General features: G+C 36.6%; 2 protein-coding genes across 7 annotated transcripts in view; one reads left to right on the plus strand and one right to left on the minus strand.

Moving 5' to 3' along the window:
- INPP4A (inositol polyphosphate-4-phosphatase type I A) overlaps positions 1–6,343 on the plus strand; it is a 137,627-nt gene extending 131,284 nt beyond the window's left edge. For 5 of the 6 annotated variants that reach the window (XM_036747682.1, XM_036747683.1, XM_036747688.1 and 2 more), the window contains one exon: positions 1,323–4,496. In XM_036747682.1, coding sequence (XP_036603577.1) covers positions 1,323–1,455 — 133 coding nt within the window. In that variant the 3' untranslated portion in view covers positions 1,456–4,496. Of the gene's footprint in view, positions 1–1,322 lie in introns of all 6 variants that reach the window. The other variant, XM_036747687.1, reaches the window with a different exon arrangement.
- A 7,160-nt stretch (positions 6,344–13,503) lies between these two features.
- Positions 13,504–23,033, minus strand: LOC118837234 (inosine-uridine preferring nucleoside hydrolase-like). Its single transcript, XM_036744158.1, has 6 exons — positions 22,835–23,033; positions 22,068–22,261; positions 16,619–16,795; positions 16,283–16,394; positions 14,877–15,013; positions 13,504–13,854 (listed from the first exon to the last, which is right to left on the minus strand). Exons 1-6 carry the CDS (start codon positions 23,031–23,033, stop codon positions 13,504–13,506), a joined length of 1,170 nt encoding a protein of 389 aa, XP_036600053.1.
- Positions 23,034–23,424: the final 391 nt, after the last annotated feature.

The raw sequence follows: 23,424 nt of genomic DNA on the forward strand, positions 1-23,424 counted from the left end.
CTGCCAGAAATGTTTTGCATTTGTCTGTTTAATATTCAGTATAATAGGAATAATATTTATATTCTGTGCTTTTCCCCTTTACATTTTGAGCTATTACCATAATCATTCTTTAAAAAAAAAAAGACAAGAAAAGAAAGGAGGAAAAGGCATAGTAGCATTATAGAAAGATATTTACTTTGTTTAAAATCTTTGAAGATTCCTATTTTCTTGGTAACTACAAATTTTACATATTATCAAGGGCAGTTTTGTAATGAATTTGATAACTAGCTGATTTAATAAATAACTTAGAATAGTGTGAAAACAAAGCTATGCTGTACAAGAGGACAGTGTGGTGGGGAGTTATAACATTTGTATTCTAAACAGCTTTTACCTCTTCTTTCTATATGTGTCTACATAGGGAAATTTCCCCAAGACTTCTTTGAATTTTCTCACTTTTCATAGTGAAGCATTGGTGGACTAATAAATTAGGCTCATCCTCAGCATTTGCTAAGCCATCATGTATTACCTTGGCATCTATTCAAGGACCAATGCTGAAGAGAAGTCCAAGGACCAAGTCTCTGGAAAGGACATGGCATGGCTCAGTTTCCATGTTTTGCCCCTGCTGGCTTGCTTGGTGAAAGAGCCTGCTGTGGGCTACATCTTGGGGAGTCTCCACCTCTGATGGCCGTGTAGACACAACTGTGTAGTGCATGGAAACACTTGGGTCACTTTGCACTCCAAGCAGCTGTTTCCACAACCAAAATAGCCGACACTGACAAAGTCGGTTGCTTTTTTTTTTTCAATTGTATCATTTTGTTGCATGCCAGATTCATTGAGGGAAAAGTGCCATTTTCCATCATACATAACCAACTAAGACAGTTATTCCTAAAGTAGAGAGAACAATATCATATCATTCTTTTGAAACTTTTATTCTAAGATAAGCCATTTTAGAATTTAGCTTAGCAAAACAACTTCCAAGCTATTTCTTAGGAGACTATATTACAGCAGAGCATCAAAGTATCTTAGCCAATGAATCCTGAAATACATGAAACCATCATTTAAAAAAACAAAAAGCCTGAACTTCCTTCCACTTAGATGCACTGCTGCTTTTTGGAGATGCAAAACCAGCACAGCCAAGCATGCGTCCATTTGTGTGCTTTGTAATTCTGTTGTTCAGATATTTAATATTTAAAGTTGCAAATGAGTCAAGCACCCATTTAAACTAATCGGTTCTTTTAATGCTATGAAAATAACCAATTCATTTCAGCTTAGTTTAAGTCTCTCTTTTTTTTTTTCCTTTTTTACTGCTGTCATTTTTTGTGCTTGTTTTTTTTTTTCCCTAGTGAGGGTTGTCGGCGAGAAAATACAATGAAGAATGTTGGATGTCGCAAGTATGCATTTAATTCCCTGCAGCTGAAGGCTTTCCCAAGGCATTACAGGCCTCCAGAAGGAACTTATGGAAAAGTTGAAACATAAACATAATGTGTCCTCTAATTAGCTGTTATACAATACATGTGGGTACACTCTAGTTGAATTCATGAAGACCAGAAGTTTTTTTTAACATTTCATCCTAGATTCTATTGAGCATGTTATCTTATTGCATTGGAATCAGTAGGAAAGAATGTTTTGGCGCAGTAGTGTATGTAGTGATAACCGCCCCTTTAAATAGCCTTCGGTCCTATGTGAGCTACACAAATACCATGAAATCGTTCCCTGTATTCAACAATTAGGTACATCCAGGATGCTAAAGGACTTTTTTATAAATGGCCACTTAGGTAGCTGTTTCACATAACAACCTTTTCTATTGAGTTGATTTAAGGTTGAGTTTTTCATAATACTGTACTTTAAAAAGTTAGAAACTCAATAAATAGTAAAGTAATTGGAACTGAGGCAACCCTATACATATTGACAGAATCATACAAAATCAATTTGTAACTTCAGGAAAATAAATTAGCCCTAACACCAACTCATGAAGCAAAAGGAAGTGGCCAGGATGACCTGTCCTTTGTGTGATGCTATCTGTAAAGCATGAAGTCAGTATGTCACTTTTGAGAGTTTTGCTAGGTTTCAAAAACACTGAGGATTCATTTCTTACGTGATTGCACTTTATTAGAAGATAACTGCCAAACATACCATGTAACTGAAATTCCATAGTTTTTTTCAACAGCCGAGTGTCTTGGCGAGTCATTTTTGTAATTAGCCTTGCAGGTTAAAAACTACCACCAACAACAAAATTAAATGGTTCTTCTCTCTTCTCCTCTCATCCTTGTACTCATCACTTTTAAGCATCTTGTTAACAAGTTAGGATTCCACCTTTTAAAGCGTATGCAAAGCTCTCCTTGGACGCAACTGAAATTCTGTGCATCCGCAATCCAAAAGAGGCAGATCAGCATTCTGAAGTGCATACTTACAATTTCATGAAGCAAATGTTATCAGCATTTGAACGAAGGAAATCTAAATTTTTTTTTCAGGGGTTTGCTTATTCTTTCACCTGTTTACTTAATATATTGCTTTTGGGTTTTTTTGAGGCAAAAACTATAACTATATTTCAGTGTCTTTGAAATGCTTTGTTATCCAGTTCATGGGAATTCCTAAGACATTTTTCCCTTCTGCCTGTTTGGTTCTGTGAGTTAACCAGCAACTGTTGAGGCAGTTCGGTGTGTGTCCTTCCGATCTTCAAACTGATTTTTGTTCCCTCAAAGACTTGGGAATTGCAATTTATCCTCTAATCATAGCAAAAAACATTTCAGGACTTCTTAAAAACAAGACTTTACTTTTCCTACTCCACATTTTGAGGCATGTTGAAAATTAGAAGCTAAAGACCTGATCATTTATTTTCTGTAAGGAAATAATATGGTACACGTTTCACAGAGTTTTGTTTTTTTGGGAATGCTTGTGTGCGTGTGTTTCATCAGTTCTGTTAATCATGGTTGTCTTAGAGATGTTCTTTGGGTAAATTGTTCTTAAAATTATATTGAAACTTTTGGTCCATTCTTACATTACCCAAACTTGGTGTGTGTAAATTATTCCATGTTGCTTAAAAAGATATAAAAATGTACATGTACATTTTACTTGAGCCTTTTAATATAGCTAAAGAATTAAAAACCATGAAAAAGTCATTGATTTGAAATTACCCATGTCTAAAATCTCCAGAAATTTCCTTTTAGGATGTGACTGTGTTTTATATGTACTGTATGCTTATTTACATGAATAAAGGCAATAGAATTACTCAAATATATGTATATATGTATGTGAACACAGATATATACATATACAGAACTGATTGCTGGCATAGTTGTTTGGCTCCTGCTAGCAATGGGTAATTTCAGGGTAGCTACCAGTATTGAAGAGGGGGCCTTTGAGTACCAGCTGTAGTTTAGAAATACTTCTTCTTAGGACTGTTGGTTTCAGCAGTGGTAAAGACAGAGGAAGAGAAACGGCTCCCATTTGTGCGTCTTTTCTGTGATTCCATGCCCACAGCAAGGCATGCAGTTGCAGTGAAATCTTTGTTGCCGTCTACTCTCTTCCCATTTACATGTTTAGCTACATTCAGATACAAATGAGATTTAGTAAGGCTAATTTACCTTTTGACCCTCCATGACATTTTTTGAGTATATCATCCATATTGTGTAGTTTCAGTCTTTTCTCTCTTCTCATTATTATATTTTCTTGCCAGATTTTTGTTATGTACTTCAATCATATATTCGCAATTAAGAAAACTTGTGTGTATTATTTCAAAACCTTTTTGTGTCTGAAGTGTTTAACATTTGAGTCTCTTCTAGTGCTGTTTCACATAAATAAATTACAACGTGTGATTTTGTACCTAGCTCCCTTTTTGGAATAGTTTTCTTGAATTCTTCAGGCATGCTTGGAGTTCATCAGTTGAAATGGTGGGACCTCAGCCTTGAAAGCTTGGTCACTGGAAATATTCAGGTTTCATTGCTCTGTGTGAAGATCATCTTTGCTCAGCTGTTTTTTTTTTTTTTTTGCACATATCACAGCATCACGTGCACGTTTACAGATTTGACTAGTGATCATACTGAACAATAAAAATCAAGACTTTGTCGTTAAATTTTTTTTAACCCTCTAGAGGAAACTTCCTACGAAGTACTTTTGAGTTGCACAAGGAAGGTTTTTTAATCACGTCTTGTAAAATGGTAGTCCTGTCTACTGTTTTTTTTACGTACACTTTTTTTTAAATGTCATGAAACATACTGAGGGATAAAATTGTTGCCAGGTATGTTATTGTGTGTGTTCTGTGAAAGCACCACAGCACAGTTGCCTTTTGTTTCATTTATAATTGTAAAAATATTGTATAATATAACAGTTTGTCCCTACACAATTGTATTTGCCAAGCTTTGTGCATTGAAATATTTTTATTTATTTCTTTTGGGCAGTATTAATATATTATAAACCTATGGTTACTGTTTTATATATTCTTAGATCATTCAAGTCATGTATGCTGTAAATGTGCTAGTCTTTAGAATGAAAAATATTAATAAAGAACTGACAGTACTAAATTGTGACTTTTTTCTTTAAATTCATTAGTACCGGCCTGGGAGTCAAGAGACCAGGGTGTTCTGATCCTGGTTCTGCTACTAATCTGTATAACCTTGGGTAACTCATTCAACCCCTTTAGGCCTCAGCTGTAAAAATTGAATTATGTTCAATTGGTCTTTATTAAGCATCTGTTTGTGTGTGGAGCACTACCCTGGACCCCAAGGGGGATATAAAGGTTAAATAAATAAGACATGATTCCTGTGCTCACGGAGTTAGTGTAGTAACAGAATTGAACAAGGCGATCTCTAAGGACCCTGCTAGCCTGCGTATCTACAATTCTTAAGATTTGACTACATTAAAAGGAATGATTTGGGGAGTCAACATTTGATGAGCCCACATGGTTGAATGAGAATATCTTTGGGATTGTTCTTTTTTTTCCGTATGTTGACACTTCGGCCTTTACCAGTAAGTAGGAATTACAGAAACTTTCCCATTTGTGTTCCCTCTATGTCCTGTAAATGATCAAGTTTCAGTTTTTTGAGGATGGGTCAACGAAATGCTTTTGCAAAATACTTGGATCCACTTATGTTTGGGGAAAAGGACATTTTACTCAGTATGCTAATTACTTAAGAGGCCTGTTTTCTGCACCATTAAATCATCAGTGTCATGATTCCATTTTCCTTTAAAGCAGTAAGGTATTCAGGGAAATGGGACAGAAGGAGTAGCTTACCTCTCATTCCATCTTTTTCTCCTCTTGAGATTGTTATTATCCTTATCCTATAACCACTTAAGACTAATGAATATAGAGTGTTTTTTCATATGATTATAAATTGTTTTGATTTCTTTGTCAGAAAACTGCCTATTTATAGCCTTTGACCATTTATCAATTGGGGAATGACTCCTATTTGTATAGATTTGACAAAGTTCTTCATATATTTGAGATATGAGGCCTTTATCTTAGAAACTCCATAAAAATTTTTATTAGCTTAGGGAAATCCAAATTAGAGCAACCTTGAGATATCATTTTACACCTATCAGATTGGCTAAAATAATCGAAGGGGGACAGATGTTGGAGGGGACATGGAAAAATTTGGATGCTAATTTATTGCTGGTGTAACCATGAACTGATACAACCATTTTGAAGAGCAATCTGGAATTTTGCCCAGAGAGTTATTAAATTGCCTATACCCTTTGCCTCAATAATACCACCAGGTCTATTTCCAAAGATGACTAGGGAAAAAGGAAAAGGACTGTTATGTTCTAAAATGTTTATAGCAGCTATCATTGTGGAGACGAAGAGCTGGAAATTGTGGGGATGCCCATCAGTTGGGGAATGGCTGAACAAGTTGGAGTATATGACTGTAATGGAATACTACTGTGCTATAAGAAGTCATGAACTCTGTGATCTTAGAAAAACATGGATTGACTTGCATGAAATAATGAAGAGTGAAATGAGCAGAACCAAGAGAACATTGTATACAGTAACAGCAATATTGTTTTAAGAACAACTTTGAGCAAGTAAGTCATTTTGACTGTTATAAACACCCAAATGAACTACAAAGGACCTATGAAGGAAGATGTTTTCTGCATCCAGAGAAAGAATTGATAAATAGAAGTGTGTATAGAATTATTTTACATATTTATACATATTTGTGTCTAATGGTAGCCACCTCTAGGATGGAAGAGGAGGGAGGGAAGAAAAAAGGGGGAAGAAAAGAAGTTACGTGATCCCTTTATTATATATTTAAAAGGAATAGCAAGTTGTACATGATAGATTTGAAGTTTCATGTGCAATCATTTTTTTTCTTTTCTACTATGTTATGGAAATGCTTGTTTTATTAAGTTCAGAATAAAACAAAATTTTAAAAATATGATGTAAAGTATTATCATTTAATCCAAAGCAAAAAGAAAATAATATCCATTCCGTGTATCAATGTACATTCATAAAGAAGGGCATGCTGTTAACCACAACAACAAAAAAGACTAGTGAGTCTTTCCGGTAAGTACTTTCTCTCCCACAGTTTCCCTCCATTCTTAGACTCCCTGCTTTTCTCTCCCTTTTTTTTCTTTCACCCTGAGAGGCAGTTTATTCTAGTGGAAAGGACACTAAACATGGAGTCAAGAGAGACCTGACTTTGAATCCTAACTCTTGTACATTACCAGTTGTGTGACTATGGACAAGTAAGTCATTTAACATCTCAGAACTTTAAATTTCCTCATCTCTAAAGTTTGAAACAATGGTTGGTTTACTTTACGAGATTATTGTGATTGAAGTGCTTTGTATATTTTAAAGTGCCATTTGAGCATCACCTATTATGTGAACCCAGTTCCCAGCTATGTAGACATAAACTTGGGCCTCATGGTTCTCATATTTGCCGAATTAGGGGTATTCTTTCCTGTGTTGAAAAGGGAGAGATGTGACAGTATTTAATCTTTCTGTTGATTTATAAAAAATACACTCATTCAAATGGATTTATGCTTTGTTGTTGGTCAGTCGTTTTTCAGTCTTATCCAACTCTTCATGACCCCATATAGTGTTTTCTTGACAGAAATACTGGAGTGGTTTGCCATTTCCTTCTCCAGCTCATTTTACAAATGAAGAAACAGGCAAACAGGGTTAAGTGATTTGCCCAGGGTTACACAGCTAGTAAGTGTCTGAGGCCAGATCTGAACTCATGAAGAGGAATATTTCTGACTCCGGGCCTGGCATTCTATCCACTGTGCCACCCAGCTGCCCTGCTTACAGAACTTGAAAATGAGCAAGGAAATAGGAATTACAGCAAAAATGATAGCTGTTGATCCCAATGTATAATGCTGATTATGGTGTACCACAGAGATCTTTTGGCAAAACAGGCATGGGGGACAGTATGGCGGAGGTTTGAAGAGCAGGATATTCTCATTATTTGGGACTTCTCCTCTCACAAGGAGGAGACATTGAATTTAACATTGATGTAAAAGCACATTAAGCCAGTTGTCTTACTAACTAAAATAGAGATATCGAGCTTCTAGTGGAAACACCTTAGACCCCAGAATTCTCGGTGATAAGGTTCCTATGTTTGATGCCAGATTCTAAGGACAAAAGAGACCTTCCCACACTATGCTTCCTTATCCCTATGTTTATAGGAGAAGGAGAGAGAAAATACCACCTTCCTTCAGCAAGTGATGGTGATGTGTGCAGCTCCTTTTGGGCTAGAAGAAATAGGAAAAAGTCCTCAGTTCTCACTTCAAAAGACTTCAACAATTGTGCTATCATCAAAAGCTAGGCTAGCCTGGAGTCCATGAGAGGACCGTAGACTTACCAGGTTACTAACTCCCCATGCCTAAAACACACATGCAAAGCCATCTGGGGAAAGTCACCTCTGAGATGGAAAAGCCATTGAGATCCATGATGAAAAACACAGCCTTCTTCCACAAAGAGAACTGATGGACCTGCACGCAGATTGAAGCATAATGTTTTTCTTTATTTTTCTTGCTTTTGCTCTGCAACATGGCTAATGTGGAAATGTTTTACATGATTTCATAGATAGAATGAGTTTCATGTCTTGCCTTCTCAATGGATGGGAGAAGGAGTGGGGGAGGGAGAGAATTTGGAACTGAAAATAAAAATATATTTTTTAAAAAAATAAAAACCCATTGAGGAAGGATTGCAAAGAACCCAAAAAGATACCTCTCATTCTCACTGCAAAAAAGAAAGATAAAAGAAAAACAAGAAAAGCTGTAAGAAAGCCACAGGGGTCAAAAATGGATGCTCTCACCTCAAGAATATAAAGTACTCTACCTAAAAGGCATAGAATTCTGTTATCTCAAATGCAGTTAATTATACTCCAACTTGTACTGTAATGATTGGCATGTTCCACCCCTCACCCAACACTCATGCAAACATGAGTAAGCTCCTGAAGACAAGAGCACCTTTATATCCTTATGCCTTGAGCACAATTATTTAAAAAGAATTTTTAAAAAGTTTTTATTGATATCTTGTTTCTTAAATCATTATAGCTACCCCAAGTATCCCTCCTTCTACCCCTCCCTGGGAGCCATCCCATATAACAAGTAGTATTTTTTTTTAGAAAAGAAAAAAAACCACAACCAATCAATATACAGAAAAAATCCAAAAACATGTAGAGTATGTAACACCTGTGGACTTCCCACCTCCATGAAGGGGTGGGTTCATTTGAATCATGCTTGATCTTTTTAATTTTGTTACTTTTACTTCTGATTTTTTTGGTGTGTCACTCTTTCCATTTACATTGTAGTTATTGTATATATCATTTTCTTGGTTCTTACTTGGCTCTGGATCAGTTCATATAGATCTTTCTATGCTTCTCTGTATTCATCACACATAATTTCTTGGAGCATGGTAATATTCCATTACGTTTATGTACCACACCTTGTCTAGCCATCCACCGCTTGATGGGCATCTACTTTGTTTCCACTTCTTAGCTATAACAAAAAGTGCTGCTAAATATTTTGGAGTATAAGGGGACTTTATTCTTATCAATGGATTCCTTGCAAGGCTAGTGAGGCAGTCTAATTCAAAGGGTATAGACATTTTAGTCGCTTTATTTGCACAATTCCAAAATGCTAAAATGAATTTTATTACTGAGTTCAATGTCTCATGTTTCAAGAGTTATGGGTAGTAGGCATTTATTAGGTATTATCATTGTGGATTTCCCCAGGTGACTTTCCCCAGATGGGTTTGCATGTGTGTTTCAGGCATGGGGAGTCAGTAACCTGAGAAGTCTACTGTTTTCTCATGGACTCCAGGCTAGCCTAGCTTTTGATGATAGCATAATTAGGATACCATTGTGAACCTCTTTAGGAAATTAATGAACTGTCAGAATTTTGCAAATGTACATTTTTGCATCCTTTTAATCAATATGTGTACTTTGTACTATTTAATGCATTTCTTCACTATTTCATATACACATTTTCAGTATACATACTTAGTAATAAAAGTATTACATAATGTATACTAGCAAGAAATGTATAATGTATGCTATAATATGCTTAGCCACTTCTCTATTATTAAACATTTATATTGTTTCCAATTTCTTAGTGTTATAAAGATGAATGATAGTCATCTGTTTCTAAATTACTCCATTCTTCCTGTTCCTTTTCCTTTACTCTTCCTTTAAAGTATTTCCCAGAAAGGAAAGAGGCAATGCAGGGAATCAACTAGAACTCTGGTCTTGGAATCACAAAGACCCAGGTTAAAATCTAGCCTCAGACATACTGACTGTGTGACCCTGAATAAGTCATGTAATGTTCCATTGCTCCAGACGAGAGTCCTGGTAATCAGCATGAATAAGATTAAAATTTAGTTGGGACATGTTTAGCAAAAGAAAAATGCAAATAAAACATAGATTTCATTTTACATTTTAAAATAAGCAGTGACCCTTAGGTATGGATCAATGGCCCCTTCTATTCGAGTTAGAATCTAGGCAACTTTCTAAGACAATAAGTTACTGACCTGCATTAATGGAAGGGTTTTCCTCATTGGAATTCACTATACCAATGAAATTGAAATTCTAGACCAAAATATTCCCCCCAAATGGAGAAAATAAACTGGATCAGCAGTTTCATAGCTCTCATCCCATGTTACTGGATTCCTCTCCAAAAAGCTAAGGCCAGTTAACACTGCCACCAGTAGAATATATTTGGTTTCCTGCTTTGGGGTCTCATAATTGTTTTTGCAAGTTTAGCAAAAGCTTTCCAGATTTTTTTTTATTTTAATTTATATCTAAGTAATTGCTAGTAGGACTGCATTTTTGCTATGTTGACATTTTATTATCTCTTATTTTCTCATTTAAGTAAACTCATGCCAACCTGGTTTATATTCTCATTCCTGGTAACAGAGGAAAAAATTAAGTAGCAGTCATGTAACAAGAGATGTCAAAGAAAACATTTTTTAAGTGTTTGAGACCACCATACTGTTCCTTTTTTCCATCATGGATCAGGGAGAGGAAATAGGATTTTAAATTTTACTAACTACTGCATATGGCTGTTTGCTGAGTTTCTCCTTCCATTTTTAGCTGCAAAGAACAATAAGAAAGACTCAGAGGAAAAGCAGAACAGATTGCAGCATCCGTGAAAGTTGTCGAGCATAAAATATGCTAGAAAGTGTTCGCAGCTCTCCTTGTTACCAAGGTAGAAATAACAGGACTTAGCAACTGATTGAATATGGGGGATGTGGGTGGTGAGAGTGAGGAGTCTGAGATGACACCTAGGTTGTAAGCCTGGGTGATTAGAAGGATGGTGGATTAGAGGAATAGAAGGATGACGGTAACTGGGAAGTTAGGAAGATGGAGGGGAAAGATAATGAGACCAGTTTTGGACATGTTGAATTAAGGATGTCTGTCAGACATCCAGTTCAAGATGTCTATTGGGCAATTGGGGATACAAGAAGTTTAGTTGAAGTCTCCTGCATAGAAGGGTTAGTTGCAACTGTGGGAGCTGATGAGCTCAGCAAGTAAAATAGTGTGGAGGAGGAAGAGAAGAGGAGCCTAGGAGAGTGTCTTGGGAAACACCAGGGGTTAGTCGACATGACTGGGATGAAGATCCAAAGAAGGAGACCAGGAAGAAGTGGCCAAAGAGGCACCACACAAGAAAAAGCAGTTCTGTAGGAAGGGAAGAGAAGTCAGGTGAGGGGGAATGAGTGAATCTTGCTCTCATCAGATTTTACCTGAGGAGAGAATACCATACATACCCAATTGGGTAACTTACCCCACAGGAAAAAAGGAGGAAGAAGATAAAAAAGGGGGGGGATGATGGAGGGGAGGGCAGATGGGGGTGGAGGTAATCAAAAACAAACACTTTCAAAAGGGGACAGGGTCAAGGGAGAAAATTGGATAAGGGAGGATAGGTTAGGAAGGAGCAAAATATAGTGAGTCTTTCACAACATGAGTATTGTGGAAGGGTTATACATAATGATACACATGTGGCCTATGTTGAATTGCTTGACTTCTTAGGGAGGGTGGGTGGGAAGGGAAGAGGGGAGAGAATTTGGACCTCAAAGTTTTAAAAACAGGTGTTCAAAAACAAAAAAAAATTTGTTCATGAATCTAGAAAATAAGATACACAGGCAATGGGGTGTAGAAATTTATCTTGCCCTACAAGAAAGAAAGGAAAAAGGGGATGGGAGGGGAGTGGGGTGACAGAAGGGAGGGCTGACTGGGGAACAGGGCAACCAGAATATATGCCATCTTGGAGTGGGGAGGAGGGTAGAAATGGGGAGAAAATTTGTAATTCAAACTCTTATGAAAATCAATGCTGAAAACTAAATATATTAAATTTAAAAAAATATTCAAAGAGGCACCACATATAGGAGGCTTTTAAATAGTTATCCAGAAAGTTCTGTGCATCTTTCATATTCTTAACTGAAATATTGATAAAATATTGATCAGTGGAAGTTTTGTAGAATGTTAAATTAGGTTCTGATCTTGATTTGGGAAAAAAAATGGAATTTGACTTAATGGCTTTATAATATGTATGAACCCCACTATAACGCTATAAGCCTCGAGTGTCCAACATGTAGACTATGAACCAGAAGCAGTACACCTGATGCTGTCAGGTTTTAGCCAGGAGGAAAAACAAAAGTTAATTAGGTAGTATTCATGAGGCCACTAGGATCTATCCACATGAAATTTCTGCCTCCGTGGCCAAACTCCTCTGGCAATGTTTGTGTTCTTCTGGCTCTGAAAATAGATTTCCTTTCATGACACTGCAGAAATTAAAGCCACAGTACCATAAAAAAGTCATTATTGAGAAGGAGATAGACTTAACACCTATTGCTGGCTAGAATGATTCATTAGTTTGATGTTAAATACCAGTATTCTTCCTGACTTCATTAAAATTGATCACTGTTGAGCAGTAGGCATACATATTTATAGTCTTGATCAAACAGCTTCTGAACTGTGTTGGCCATATTTTAAAAATTAATATGTTCGAATTACTAATAGACCATATAGATTATCATAAAATGTCACCTATTTTGTGGTAGCAAAGAATTGTAAATTGAGGGGATGCCCATCAGTTGGGGATTGGCTGAACAAGTTATGGTATATGAGTGTAATGGAATACTATTGTTCCATAAGAAATGATGAACAAGCAGATTTCAGAAAAACCTGGACAGACTTACATGAACTGATGCTGAGTGACGTGAGCAGAATCATGAGAACATTGTACACAGTAACAGCAGCGCTGTGCAATGATCAATTTTGATAGACTTAGCTCTTCTCAACCATGCAATGATCTAAGACAACTCCAAAAGACTCGTGATAGAAAATGCTACCATATCCAGAGGAAGAATGATGGAGTTGGAATGCAGATTGAAGCATACTGTTTTCTTTTGTTTTTTTTTCTTTCTCATGATTTTTCCCTTTTGTTCTGATTCTTCTTTCACAACATGACTAATGTGGAAATGTTTAATATAATTACACATGTAGGGCCTATATAAAATTGCATGTCCTCTTCAGGAGTGGGGAGGGGAGAGTGGGGTGGGGGGAGAACTCAAAGTCTTATAAAAGTGAATGTGGAAAACTAAAATTAATCATAAAAAAAAATAAAATGTTATCAATGTTATCAAAAAGTACCAATTTTGCCATGTGGCTCCTTACTGAGAAAAAAAAAATGGACATCCTTTAAGTTTAAGTGAAAGTGAACAGATTTATACAGTTCATCAAACTTGTAATATCAGTGAATAAAATGGATAATAGGGCATCACTGTTGTCAAATTAACTCATCATAAGAACATTGGTGCCACATTGGTGCTGTGATTTCACAGTAACAATAACAAAGGTACACATTAAAACAAATTTTGATATTCTGAAGTATGAGAAACATTATTGTATTACTATAAATTTAAAATAAAACATAAACCAAAAGAAATTAAACATTATTGAAATAAAATATACCCTATTTCCCCAACATCCCTCCCCAAAATGGATGCACTATTTTAAAGGTATACACCCAGAATTATAACAAATGGATCTTTCCCTTTCATTTCCTTTCATTAAAGATAGAACCTTATTTCAAACTATCTGTCAGAAGTACCTTGAATTTTTCTACATTGCATTCCATCATGATTGAAACTTTGTTTTTCTTCTGAAGCTTATCATCTATATCCAAAATCATCATTCCTCGGGTGTGGAAGCCAGCCAGTTCCACAGATACAGCACAAACTATGGCTTTAGTGACAAAGTCCTCATCAAGTGCAGCTGTCATGGCAAAGCAGTCAGAAGGCATATAGCCTGGTGTCCAGAACGGTGTGGTGGACTTCTGTACATGTTTCTTCAAACAGGTCACAGTATAAGCATTGATTTCTTTCAAAAATCTTGCTTTATTACTATTTTGTGAAGTCCATTGCTCATAAAATTCCTAGAGAACAAAAAGGGGATGCTACAAATAAATATGTGTATTATATATGTATTTAAATATATATATTTACATGATCTAGCTTTTTTCTTACACAGTTTATCTTGTTAGTTTAAGAAATGCAGTATTCCATTTGTAGATATTCCTTCCAGAACTGTAAAGTAGTATTCGTAAACTTGACTTTAAAAAAAACTCAGATATTAACTTTTTCTATTCCCATTTTCTGCTTAGACTAGTGCTATGATGGCTAAATATAATCTGCAATTAAAAAAATCTATGATATCAAAATCCCCCCAAACTGGCACTTCTGTGTGATTCTGCTGGCAGAGAAAAGTGTTGGTGTTTAGGAATAATAACAATCACTTTTTGTTATTATACAGTCATTTCAGTTGTGTCTGACTCTTTGTGACCCCATTTGGGGGTTTTCTTGGCAAGAATGCTGGAGTGGTTTGCCATTTCCTTTTCCAGCTGATTCTACAGATGAGGAAACTGAGGCAAGCAAGGTTAAGTGACTTGCCCATGGTCACACAGCTTGTAAGTGTCTGATGCCATATTTGAACTCAGGTCTTCCTGACTCCAAGCCCAGTGCTCTATCCACTCTTCCACCCAGCTGCCCCAAGTCCTAGATATAAAGCTTTCATTTGTATCAGAGGTCTTAAAATATTCTATTTAGGGATGGGAGGATTAAAATGATACTAGCAAAGTGTAAGTTTTTTGTGTGACAGCTATAGTATTCTCTTGATAGATAATAGAGGGGAAAGTGGCCTGAAACAAACTCAAGCAAGGAAAAAAAAGTTTAATAAGCTTAAATTAAACATTTAAAAAACCTAACTACAAATAAAGACAAAAAGAAAAGGATCCTGGGAAGAGAAAGAAAAGTATAAATAAGAAGAGAAAATAAGACTTTTCCAGGTCTTACTCTTTAGCTAACCCTATACTTAACCACAAACTCTCCTTTTACCTCCAGTGAATTACCACGGGGCTCAGTCTGTTAATAAAAAAAAGAAAGAAAAGTAGCACCTTACCCAAGGCAATGTATACATGCATACAAATTCCAAAGTTGCAATGTAGGTAGGGCACATGTACTCATTCAAGACAATGTAAGCTGCTTCTGGATCTGTGGCAAAATTGAATTCTGAACATGTACCCACGTTCCCTCTGGCTAAAAAATATAAATAAAATGTACAGTATAAATTCTTATTTTTTATAATTTCCCTTTAATTTTAAAATGAAAAAAGTAAATCATCTACACAATTGTCCTCTCAACATTTGATATGCAATCAGCTAACTCAATTTATTTTGTAATCTATAGAATAACAGAGCTGACCTTTAAAAATACAATTAGGTAAATATGCCGGCAAATTCATTTCCCCTTCGTGGCTCTAACCCCAAGCCCCACCCCTCTGCTTTTCTGGGATGTAAAAACTAACATGTTAACATCTTGCACTATTTTAGAAACCTTAAACTATTTTTTAAAAAAAGACAGAAATCTTATGTCTCTTGCTCTGGTGGATAACAATATGAGGAGGGCTCCAAAATATTCATTGGCATTTAAAAATCTTAATTCACAGTCCACTTCCTAGAAGGTTCTCCTCATTTAATCCCAGCCATTCTTCACTTGCCAACAGGATACCTGATGACTCAATCCCTTCATTCCCAATAATTTGTATGGCTTGTTTATTTGAAAATATTTCTGAGTTTACTGCATTCGTGTGTTCTGTCTTCCTTGTCCAACACTTTATTTCAATAAATATTTCTATTCCTTTATAATAAAAATAGCTAGCATTAATATAGGGCAGCTAGGTGGCGCATTGAATAGGAGTGCCATGTCTGGAGTCAGGAAAACCTAAATTCAAATCTGACCTCAGATACTTACTAGATGTATGACCCTGGGCAAGTCATTTAACCCTGTTTGCTTCAGTTTCCTCATCTGTAAAATGAGCTGGAGAAAAAAAATGGCAAACCACTTACTCCAGTATCTTTGCCAAGAAAACCCCAAATGGGGTCATGATGAATCAGACTCATCTGAACGACAAAAAGCATTTACATAACACTTAGCACAGGGCCTGGCAATGGTAAGTGCTAAAATGATAGTTGATTGACTGATAAAGTACTTTTAAGTTTTGCAAAGCACTTTACAAATGTAATTTTAATCCTCACAACTACTCTGGGAGGTAAGTGCTATCATTAACCCATTTTATAGACGAGTATACTGAGCCTGAGAGGTTAGGTGACTTTCTTAGGGTCACACATCTAATAAGTGTTGGAGGCTAGATTGGACCTCAGATCTTCCTGACTCGAAGTCCCTTTCCTGATACTTACTTGCCTCTATAATAAATGCATTTGAGTACCTATTACTTTAGTGTGCACTCTGTGTATTCCATAAATAATTGTTGACAACTGGAAGACAATGATGCTTGAATATACTTACAATTCATATTTCCTCCCATCATGAACAGATTTTTAATTTTCTTAGGAAAACTGGGGTCCATTTTCACAGCCAGAGCTAGATTGGTCAAAGGAGCAGTGGCTACCAAAGTTACCTACAAAAAAACTGATGGTGATTTAAGATAAAAAAAGCAAGAAAATAGACAAGCAAACCAGAGTGGCCAGTTATGCTTCATTGTTTTTCTACTTAAGAGACTTTTAAAATCTCTTCAAGGAGTCAAGTATAGAATATGACAAATGATCATGGGGGGAAAAAAGTCAGATACACAATCCAAGATAGTGAGGGATAGCGGAAGAACATCTACTGTGACATGATCACCTGGCCAGGTAGTTGACTGATCATCCTGATCATTGCAGGCACTGCATGTTCTTGTTGAACTTTGTCCAGTCTTGGAGCATCTGGGTCAGGAATATCACCCAAGCCATCTTTTCCAAAATAACAATCCATTTTCAGATTATTAAGCAGCGGAGAAGAAGCACCTTGATAAACTGGAATCTGAAATTAATGAAAAGAATAAGAATAAACAGTAATAATGATAACAACCATAGGACAGTGGTCACAATTCCCAAACTGTTAATAGCAAATGAAAATCACATGCAGAATCCTGGTTGCCTTATAACTTACGACTCATAATTTAGAGTATGAGCTCAAATTTGATGCACAGTAGTTTGTATCTCACGTGTTTATCAAATTCTGAGTTGTGTTCTTGTCTTGGAATCCCCACTTAGTAGGTGATAATTCCTTCAAGGCAGTGGCTGCTGTGTCTAATTCATTTTTGTACCGTAACACCTGGTACAGTGTCTTGCATGAAGTAGGCCCTTCATGGCATTTTTACATTATGTGTCCTTTGGAGCTGAGAAGGATTGCTTAAATTGGATATTAGTTATCAGAGTAGGTAAGTGTGACAACAATGTGGCTAGCAGCTGTTGAGGTGTAAGACCCAACAAGACTAGCAACAAGAGCTTCCAGGTCAGGTTCTTTTGATCTGCTTTTCTAAGGAAAGCAACTGGAAGGGGTTAACAATCTCACTTTAATCCAACATACATATATCATTCACTTAGTTCAGGGGGAAAAGCCAGCACCCTGAAAATATCAACAGATCAAATAACAATATTCAACAGATAGGCTTCTTATCTGTCTGACCAAATCACAATAGTTTCCAGAGAAGCATCAACATATGGGTTTTCTTCAAAGCTGGGGGACTCCAGCAGCTACCCAGAGTCTCCACAGCAACACTCTTCCAGTGAGTGAGACCCCCAGGCAATGCTAACCTATGAGTTTATATACCCTTTGGGTTCACACCTAATCAGCAAAAGGGTGTGAGTCTGGGGCTTTACACCTAGTAAGGCTTAATCAAAGGCACTTGATTACTTTAGCAGTCTAAAAGAGAAAACAGCAGAAAGTCCCACCTTAATTACCATTTCAATAAGTTGCAAAACTGATCGGTTTGCCTTTCACTGGCTTCAACACTACTCCCATCTCCACTCCCAAATCTGCTAATTAATAAAAACAAAAAATAGACAAGTGGGAGATAGAGGGAATAAGCTATGAATCTTAAATAGATAATTAACACCTAGATAATCTAAAGTTGATTTTGATTTTGATTTCTCACAGAGACTAACATGAACCTAAAGTCTTTTTTTCAAAATTTATTCTTTATTTTTAGTTTACAACACCCAGTTCAAGTTTTTGAGTTCCACATTTTCTCTCTTCCCCTCTCCCCACCAAGACGGCATGTAATTTGATATAGGTTCTACATCTACCTTCCCATTAAACTTATTTACAGAGTAGTCAAGTTGTAAAGAAGAATTATAACCAATGGAATGAACCATGAGAAAGAAGAAACAAAACCAAAAAAGAGAGAGCAAATAGTTTGCCTCAATCTGCATTCAGACTCTGTAATTCTTTCTCTGGAATGTGGATAGCTTTTACCATCCTGAGTCTTTTGGAGTTGTCTTTGAACTTTGTATTGCTGAGAAGAGCCAAGTATATCAAAGTTATTCATCACAGATACTATGTGTCTGTAATTGTGTTCTCCTGTGAACCTAAACTCTTAAGCATTTTTAGAGATCATCTAAATGAACAGAACTTTGATAAAGTATCATTTGGGATGGAAACAAAACAGTCAATGCTGGAATTAGATGTCTGTGGGAAGACAGACACACCAATACAATAGAGCTGTGAATTGGTCCAATCCTTCTGGAAAACAAATTGAAATTGTGTGAGAAAACCCACTAAATTTAATTTCATTTGCCATTGGTCACACCATTACTGGGTGTATTCTGGGAATATATGTCCATAAAGATGTCAGAGACAGAGAGGAAAGCACCATACCTGTCAAAAGAGACATAGTAGCGGTATATGGTTACCAAGACAACAACTTGGAAACAAAGTGGGTACCCATTTAATTGGTGGAGTGGGTGAACAAATTATGGCATATGAATGAAATGGAATATTATGTTCTAGGAAATGACAATTTCAGAAATGACAAGAATTCAAAGAAACAAGATTTTTATGACCTGATGCAGAATGAAGTAGAACAATATATATATATACGTGTATATATATATATATGTGTGTGTATATATATATATATACCATAACTACAATAATGTAAAAGAAAAAAAATGCACAAAGGAAGGCAAACTCTGAGTAACTATACTCAGAGAATGTACCTGGAGAACAGATAATGAAACATGCCTCTCTCTTCTCAGCAGAGCAATGGAAAAACTATAGGTCTAGAATGTTGCACATACTATCAGATGTGGCTGCTGGATTGGTGGGTTTGGCTTGGATGTTTTGCTTTGTTACAAAGGAAGGTTTAATGCTGGAGGCACTGGTGGAATGGAGGAAGGAAGAGGTTATATCCCAAAATGAGTCTGATGTTTAAAAAAGAGGCATTAATTAAACATATTTACAACAAAGTCATTTTGTCTCAGTTTCTCCTAATGAATGATTTGCTAATGATAGATACTTAGCTTTCTTTTTTTAAAGATTATTTTTATTTTCAGTTTCAAATTCTCTCTACCCATTGAGAAGGCAAGAAGTATGAAACCCATTATACATATGAAGTCATGCAAAACATTTCCTCATTAGCTATGTTCAAAAAGAAAAAAAGCAAGCAAAATAAAGAAAAGAAAAAATATGCTTCAGTACGCAGTCTGAGTCCATCATGAATAGTATTTTTTATCAAAGTTGTAGTGGATTATTGTATTCATCAGAGTTCCTAAGTCTTTCATAGTTTGCTTATCTTTACAACATTGCTGTAACTGTGTTACAGATTGTTCTCTTGGCTCTACTCCCATCACTTTGCATCAGTTCATATAAGTCTTCCTAGGTTTTTCTGAAAGCATCCAGCTTGTCATTTTTATAGTACAATGGTTTTCCATCACATTTAGATGCCATAACTTGTTCAGCCATTACCTGATTAATGAGCATCTCTTCAGTTTCCAATTTTTGTCATCAGAAAAAGAACTCCTATGAATATTTCTGTATACATGGGTCCGTTTATTTTGATCTTCTTGGGTTATAGACCTAGTAGTAGTATTGCTGGGTCAAAGGGTATGCACAGTTTTATAACCTTTGGGCATATTTCCAACTTGTTCTCCAGAATGGAATAGTTCACGGCTCCACCAGCAGTGCATTGGTGTACCTATTTTCCCACATCCCCTCCAGCATTTGTCATTTTCCTTTTTTGTCATCCTAGGCATTCTGATGGGTGAGGTAGTAGGCTTTAATTGCATTTCTCTAATTACTGGTGATTTGGAGCACCTTTTCATGTGACTATTGATAGCTTTGATTTCTTTTTCTGAAAACTGTCTGTTCGTGCCATCTGACAGGCTTGGCCTTCATACTGCCAGAAGTCAGGATGCCTGTATCCACATCTGGGAATATGGTAGCTCCCACCACTGCTGCCACCACCAAACTGAACGTCCTTTTTTGTTCTAGTCCGTGGGAGGTAATACATCATTGTGGCCCAGGCAGCAGTCACTTTTGTGCTCTTGTTTCTAGCTTAGGAGACAGAAAAGAGGTTAAGAATGGGAGCATTTCTGCAGAAAAATGGAGGTCCCAGTGCATTCCAGCTACAGAAAACCAAAGATGGTGAAGAGGTCCAGTGAATTGTATAAAATTTCAATATCTTAGGACTTCTGCTGATTATATATTTTAAAATCCTGCTTTTTTAAAGCCAAATTTTATAAAAACACAGAATTTTGCTTTCCTCTGCCATTGGTGGCCTTGGAGACTGCCATTTCAGAAGAGTGGTGGAAATGGAAACATCCCTCCCACTTATGCAAAAATAATTGAGCTAGGACTAGTTCTACCAGACAGGGAATTTTGCAGGAGAGTTTATACCTATGTAAAGAGAGATTCCACAAAAGGTTTCTCTCTCAGACCTTTGCCTCAACCCAGGATTATCTTATTTGTCATTATGGCTTGTATAACAAACAGGTGTTAAACCATTGGGTGGCACCTGTGGAGTCCTCTACAGTGAATTAGCTGATTCCTAGACAGAACTCAATTTCAAATAGTAAGTGTTGCCCTGGCCTAGGTTAGTGATCAAATTCATGAGTTGGGGAGTTCCCTATTCAGCTGACCTGCTTTGCTGTGAGGTTATTGGGTCCTTACCCTGTTGTGAGAAACTTAACCTCTCTCTCACTTAACTTTTCTATCAGTTTAATAAAATTCTTTTTCCCACTAAATCTTGACTCTCATCACCATAGTGTTCCCCATGATCTCTGAACCTAGACTTCCTTTGTCCACAATAGTAAGTAGAGATATTTTCCAAAATAGTAAGCAGTTGTGTGGAAAGATGAGCCAGGAGCTGGATCAGTTAGAAGGGTCAAGGAAAAGATTTTTAAAAAAACAAACAAAAAGAATGAGGGAAATGTGAGTATTTTTAGGAAAAAGCTAAAATTGAGAGGGAAAGATTGAAAGAAAGAAAATGATTGCAAGAGAAAGGTCCTGGAAAGGAGAGAAAGGAATGGGTTCAAGGGTGCAAATAGTGGAGGAGTTTGTGAGGGAAAGGGGGGGTGATGATGTTGATAAACTATAAGGAATGGAGGGAGGGAGTTGAGAGAGCTTAAGTCAAATTGCCTCATATATTCTTAGTGAAGTGGATTTAGGCCAACTGTGGGAAGTGGGGTAAGGAGGGAGGTTGGGAGAGTCTGGAATGAATCCATTGCACACAGTCTATATGTTAAACATGAAACTACACTCAATCAGAAATCATGCCTACAAGACTACTGTGTGTAATCCAATAGAGATAACCCACAGATTAAAAAAATAGTCATTCTTTTCATGGTACCAAAGAAATGGAAACTCAGTGGGTTCCCACCAATTGGGGAATGACTGAGCAAACCATGGTATGTGATTGTGATAGAATGCTATTGTGCTGCAAGAAATGAAACAGACAGTTCTAGAGAAACCAAGAAAGAGGTGAGCAGAGCGACTTCAAAAGATTTAAGAACGCTGATGGACACAATGACCAATCATGATTCAAGAGGAATCATGCTGAAACATGGTCCCCAACTCCCCCAACAGAGAGGTGGAATGGACTGAAGGTGTAGATTGAGACAGGTTTTCTTTGGACATGGCCAGTTTGGAAATTAGTTTTGATTGATTTTGCATATTTGTTATAAGAGTTTTGTTTTTCTTTTTCAGTGTGTGTGTATGAGGTAAAAGGGAGCAAAAGTGGATTTTCAGTAAGTGGAAAAAAAATTTTTAATTATTAGGGATAAAGTTTGATCTTGCAAGGCAAATAAATTACCTGTAAGCTGTTACACTTCTGTAACACCCGAAGGACATTTTTACACACGTTTTCCACTGAAGTATTCCCAAAACAGCAAGTGATCCCCAGAACTTCAACGTTAGGTGCTCCCAGAGCCATCATTAAGGCAACAGCATCATCTATACCAGCATCCACGTCAATCACCAGTAATTTCTTTTCCACTGCTGACATTTCTACCAAAACAAAACAGAGACATAGAATAAATATAAATGCAATGAAATCATTACATTTTTATGAAGAAAACATCAATGTTTGATCTTTAATGACATATTTAAATTTTAATGGAGAATATACATTTGTGGTTCCAATTCAGTTTAACTACTTGACTTAAGAGTCAGGAAAGCTGAGTTTGAATCTCATTTCAGACACTGTGTGATCCCAGCTAAGTCATTTCTCCTTTCAGGGTCTCAGTTTCCTCAAGGGTAAATGAAGGATAATAATACTTGCAATACTCACCTTATAGAGCTATTGTTAGGAACTTAAAAATGTAACGTAAATGTGAGACACAATAATTATTGATATCTCATTTTACTTCTCTTTTTTCATGGAGTTCAGATGGCAATGGTCTAAAGACAAGCAGCTTTCCTGCTATTCTTTTATATTTCCTATTTTGAAGGATGTTGTTCATATGGATGAGATGATAACTTTTTGTAATTAAAAAAATTATTAAGTTCACCTCTTTAGACTCACCGCAAGCAACTTTGGGACAATTTAGAAATTAGCATTATTATTGGTACAAGGAGTACCTGCAATATGCAAATTGAAACCCAGCCATGCCTGCTTATCCTGGGCAACTGTTGTCCATAATCTCCCAGAAGTTTGATACAAGGGACGCCTGACATGCTGGAGGCTTTCCTCATTTTTTTCCTGAAATCTTAAAGATCCTAGTGGAGTACTCAGACTATCCACCTGTTCTCCCCTACTTTCACCACAAGACCAGCTCATTTTCCCTCCTTGATGACATCCTTTTCTCTCATTCTTTAGAGCTACCTATTGCAGCCTGCTCACACCCACCATTCACCTTTCAGGTCTCAATGCCATATGGCAACCCAGGTGTAAAGTTTGTATTGAAATGATGGCCCTTTGCTGTTACCCATTATGAGAAGCTTGGAGGCCAGTGAAAGTGCTTCTGTTTGCTGAAAACAATCTAGTGCATTCTCTTCCTCCTTTTCAACTCTGGGCCTAGCTCATTGTCAGTCTTTATTTTCTGTCCCATATATACATACTTTTAGACAAGTTCTACAGGGAGGGGGGCTGTCTTTTTGAAATCTGCACACTAGATATCCTTTATTCACTTAGTCTTTACTCTGTGGATGGGCAAGCCAAAGTCCTTTAA

Source organism: Trichosurus vulpecula, chromosome 2 (assembly GCF_011100635.1).
Source record: "Trichosurus vulpecula isolate mTriVul1 chromosome 2, mTriVul1.pri, whole genome shotgun sequence".
Taxonomy (NCBI): Eukaryota; Metazoa; Chordata; class Mammalia; order Diprotodontia; family Phalangeridae; genus Trichosurus; species Trichosurus vulpecula.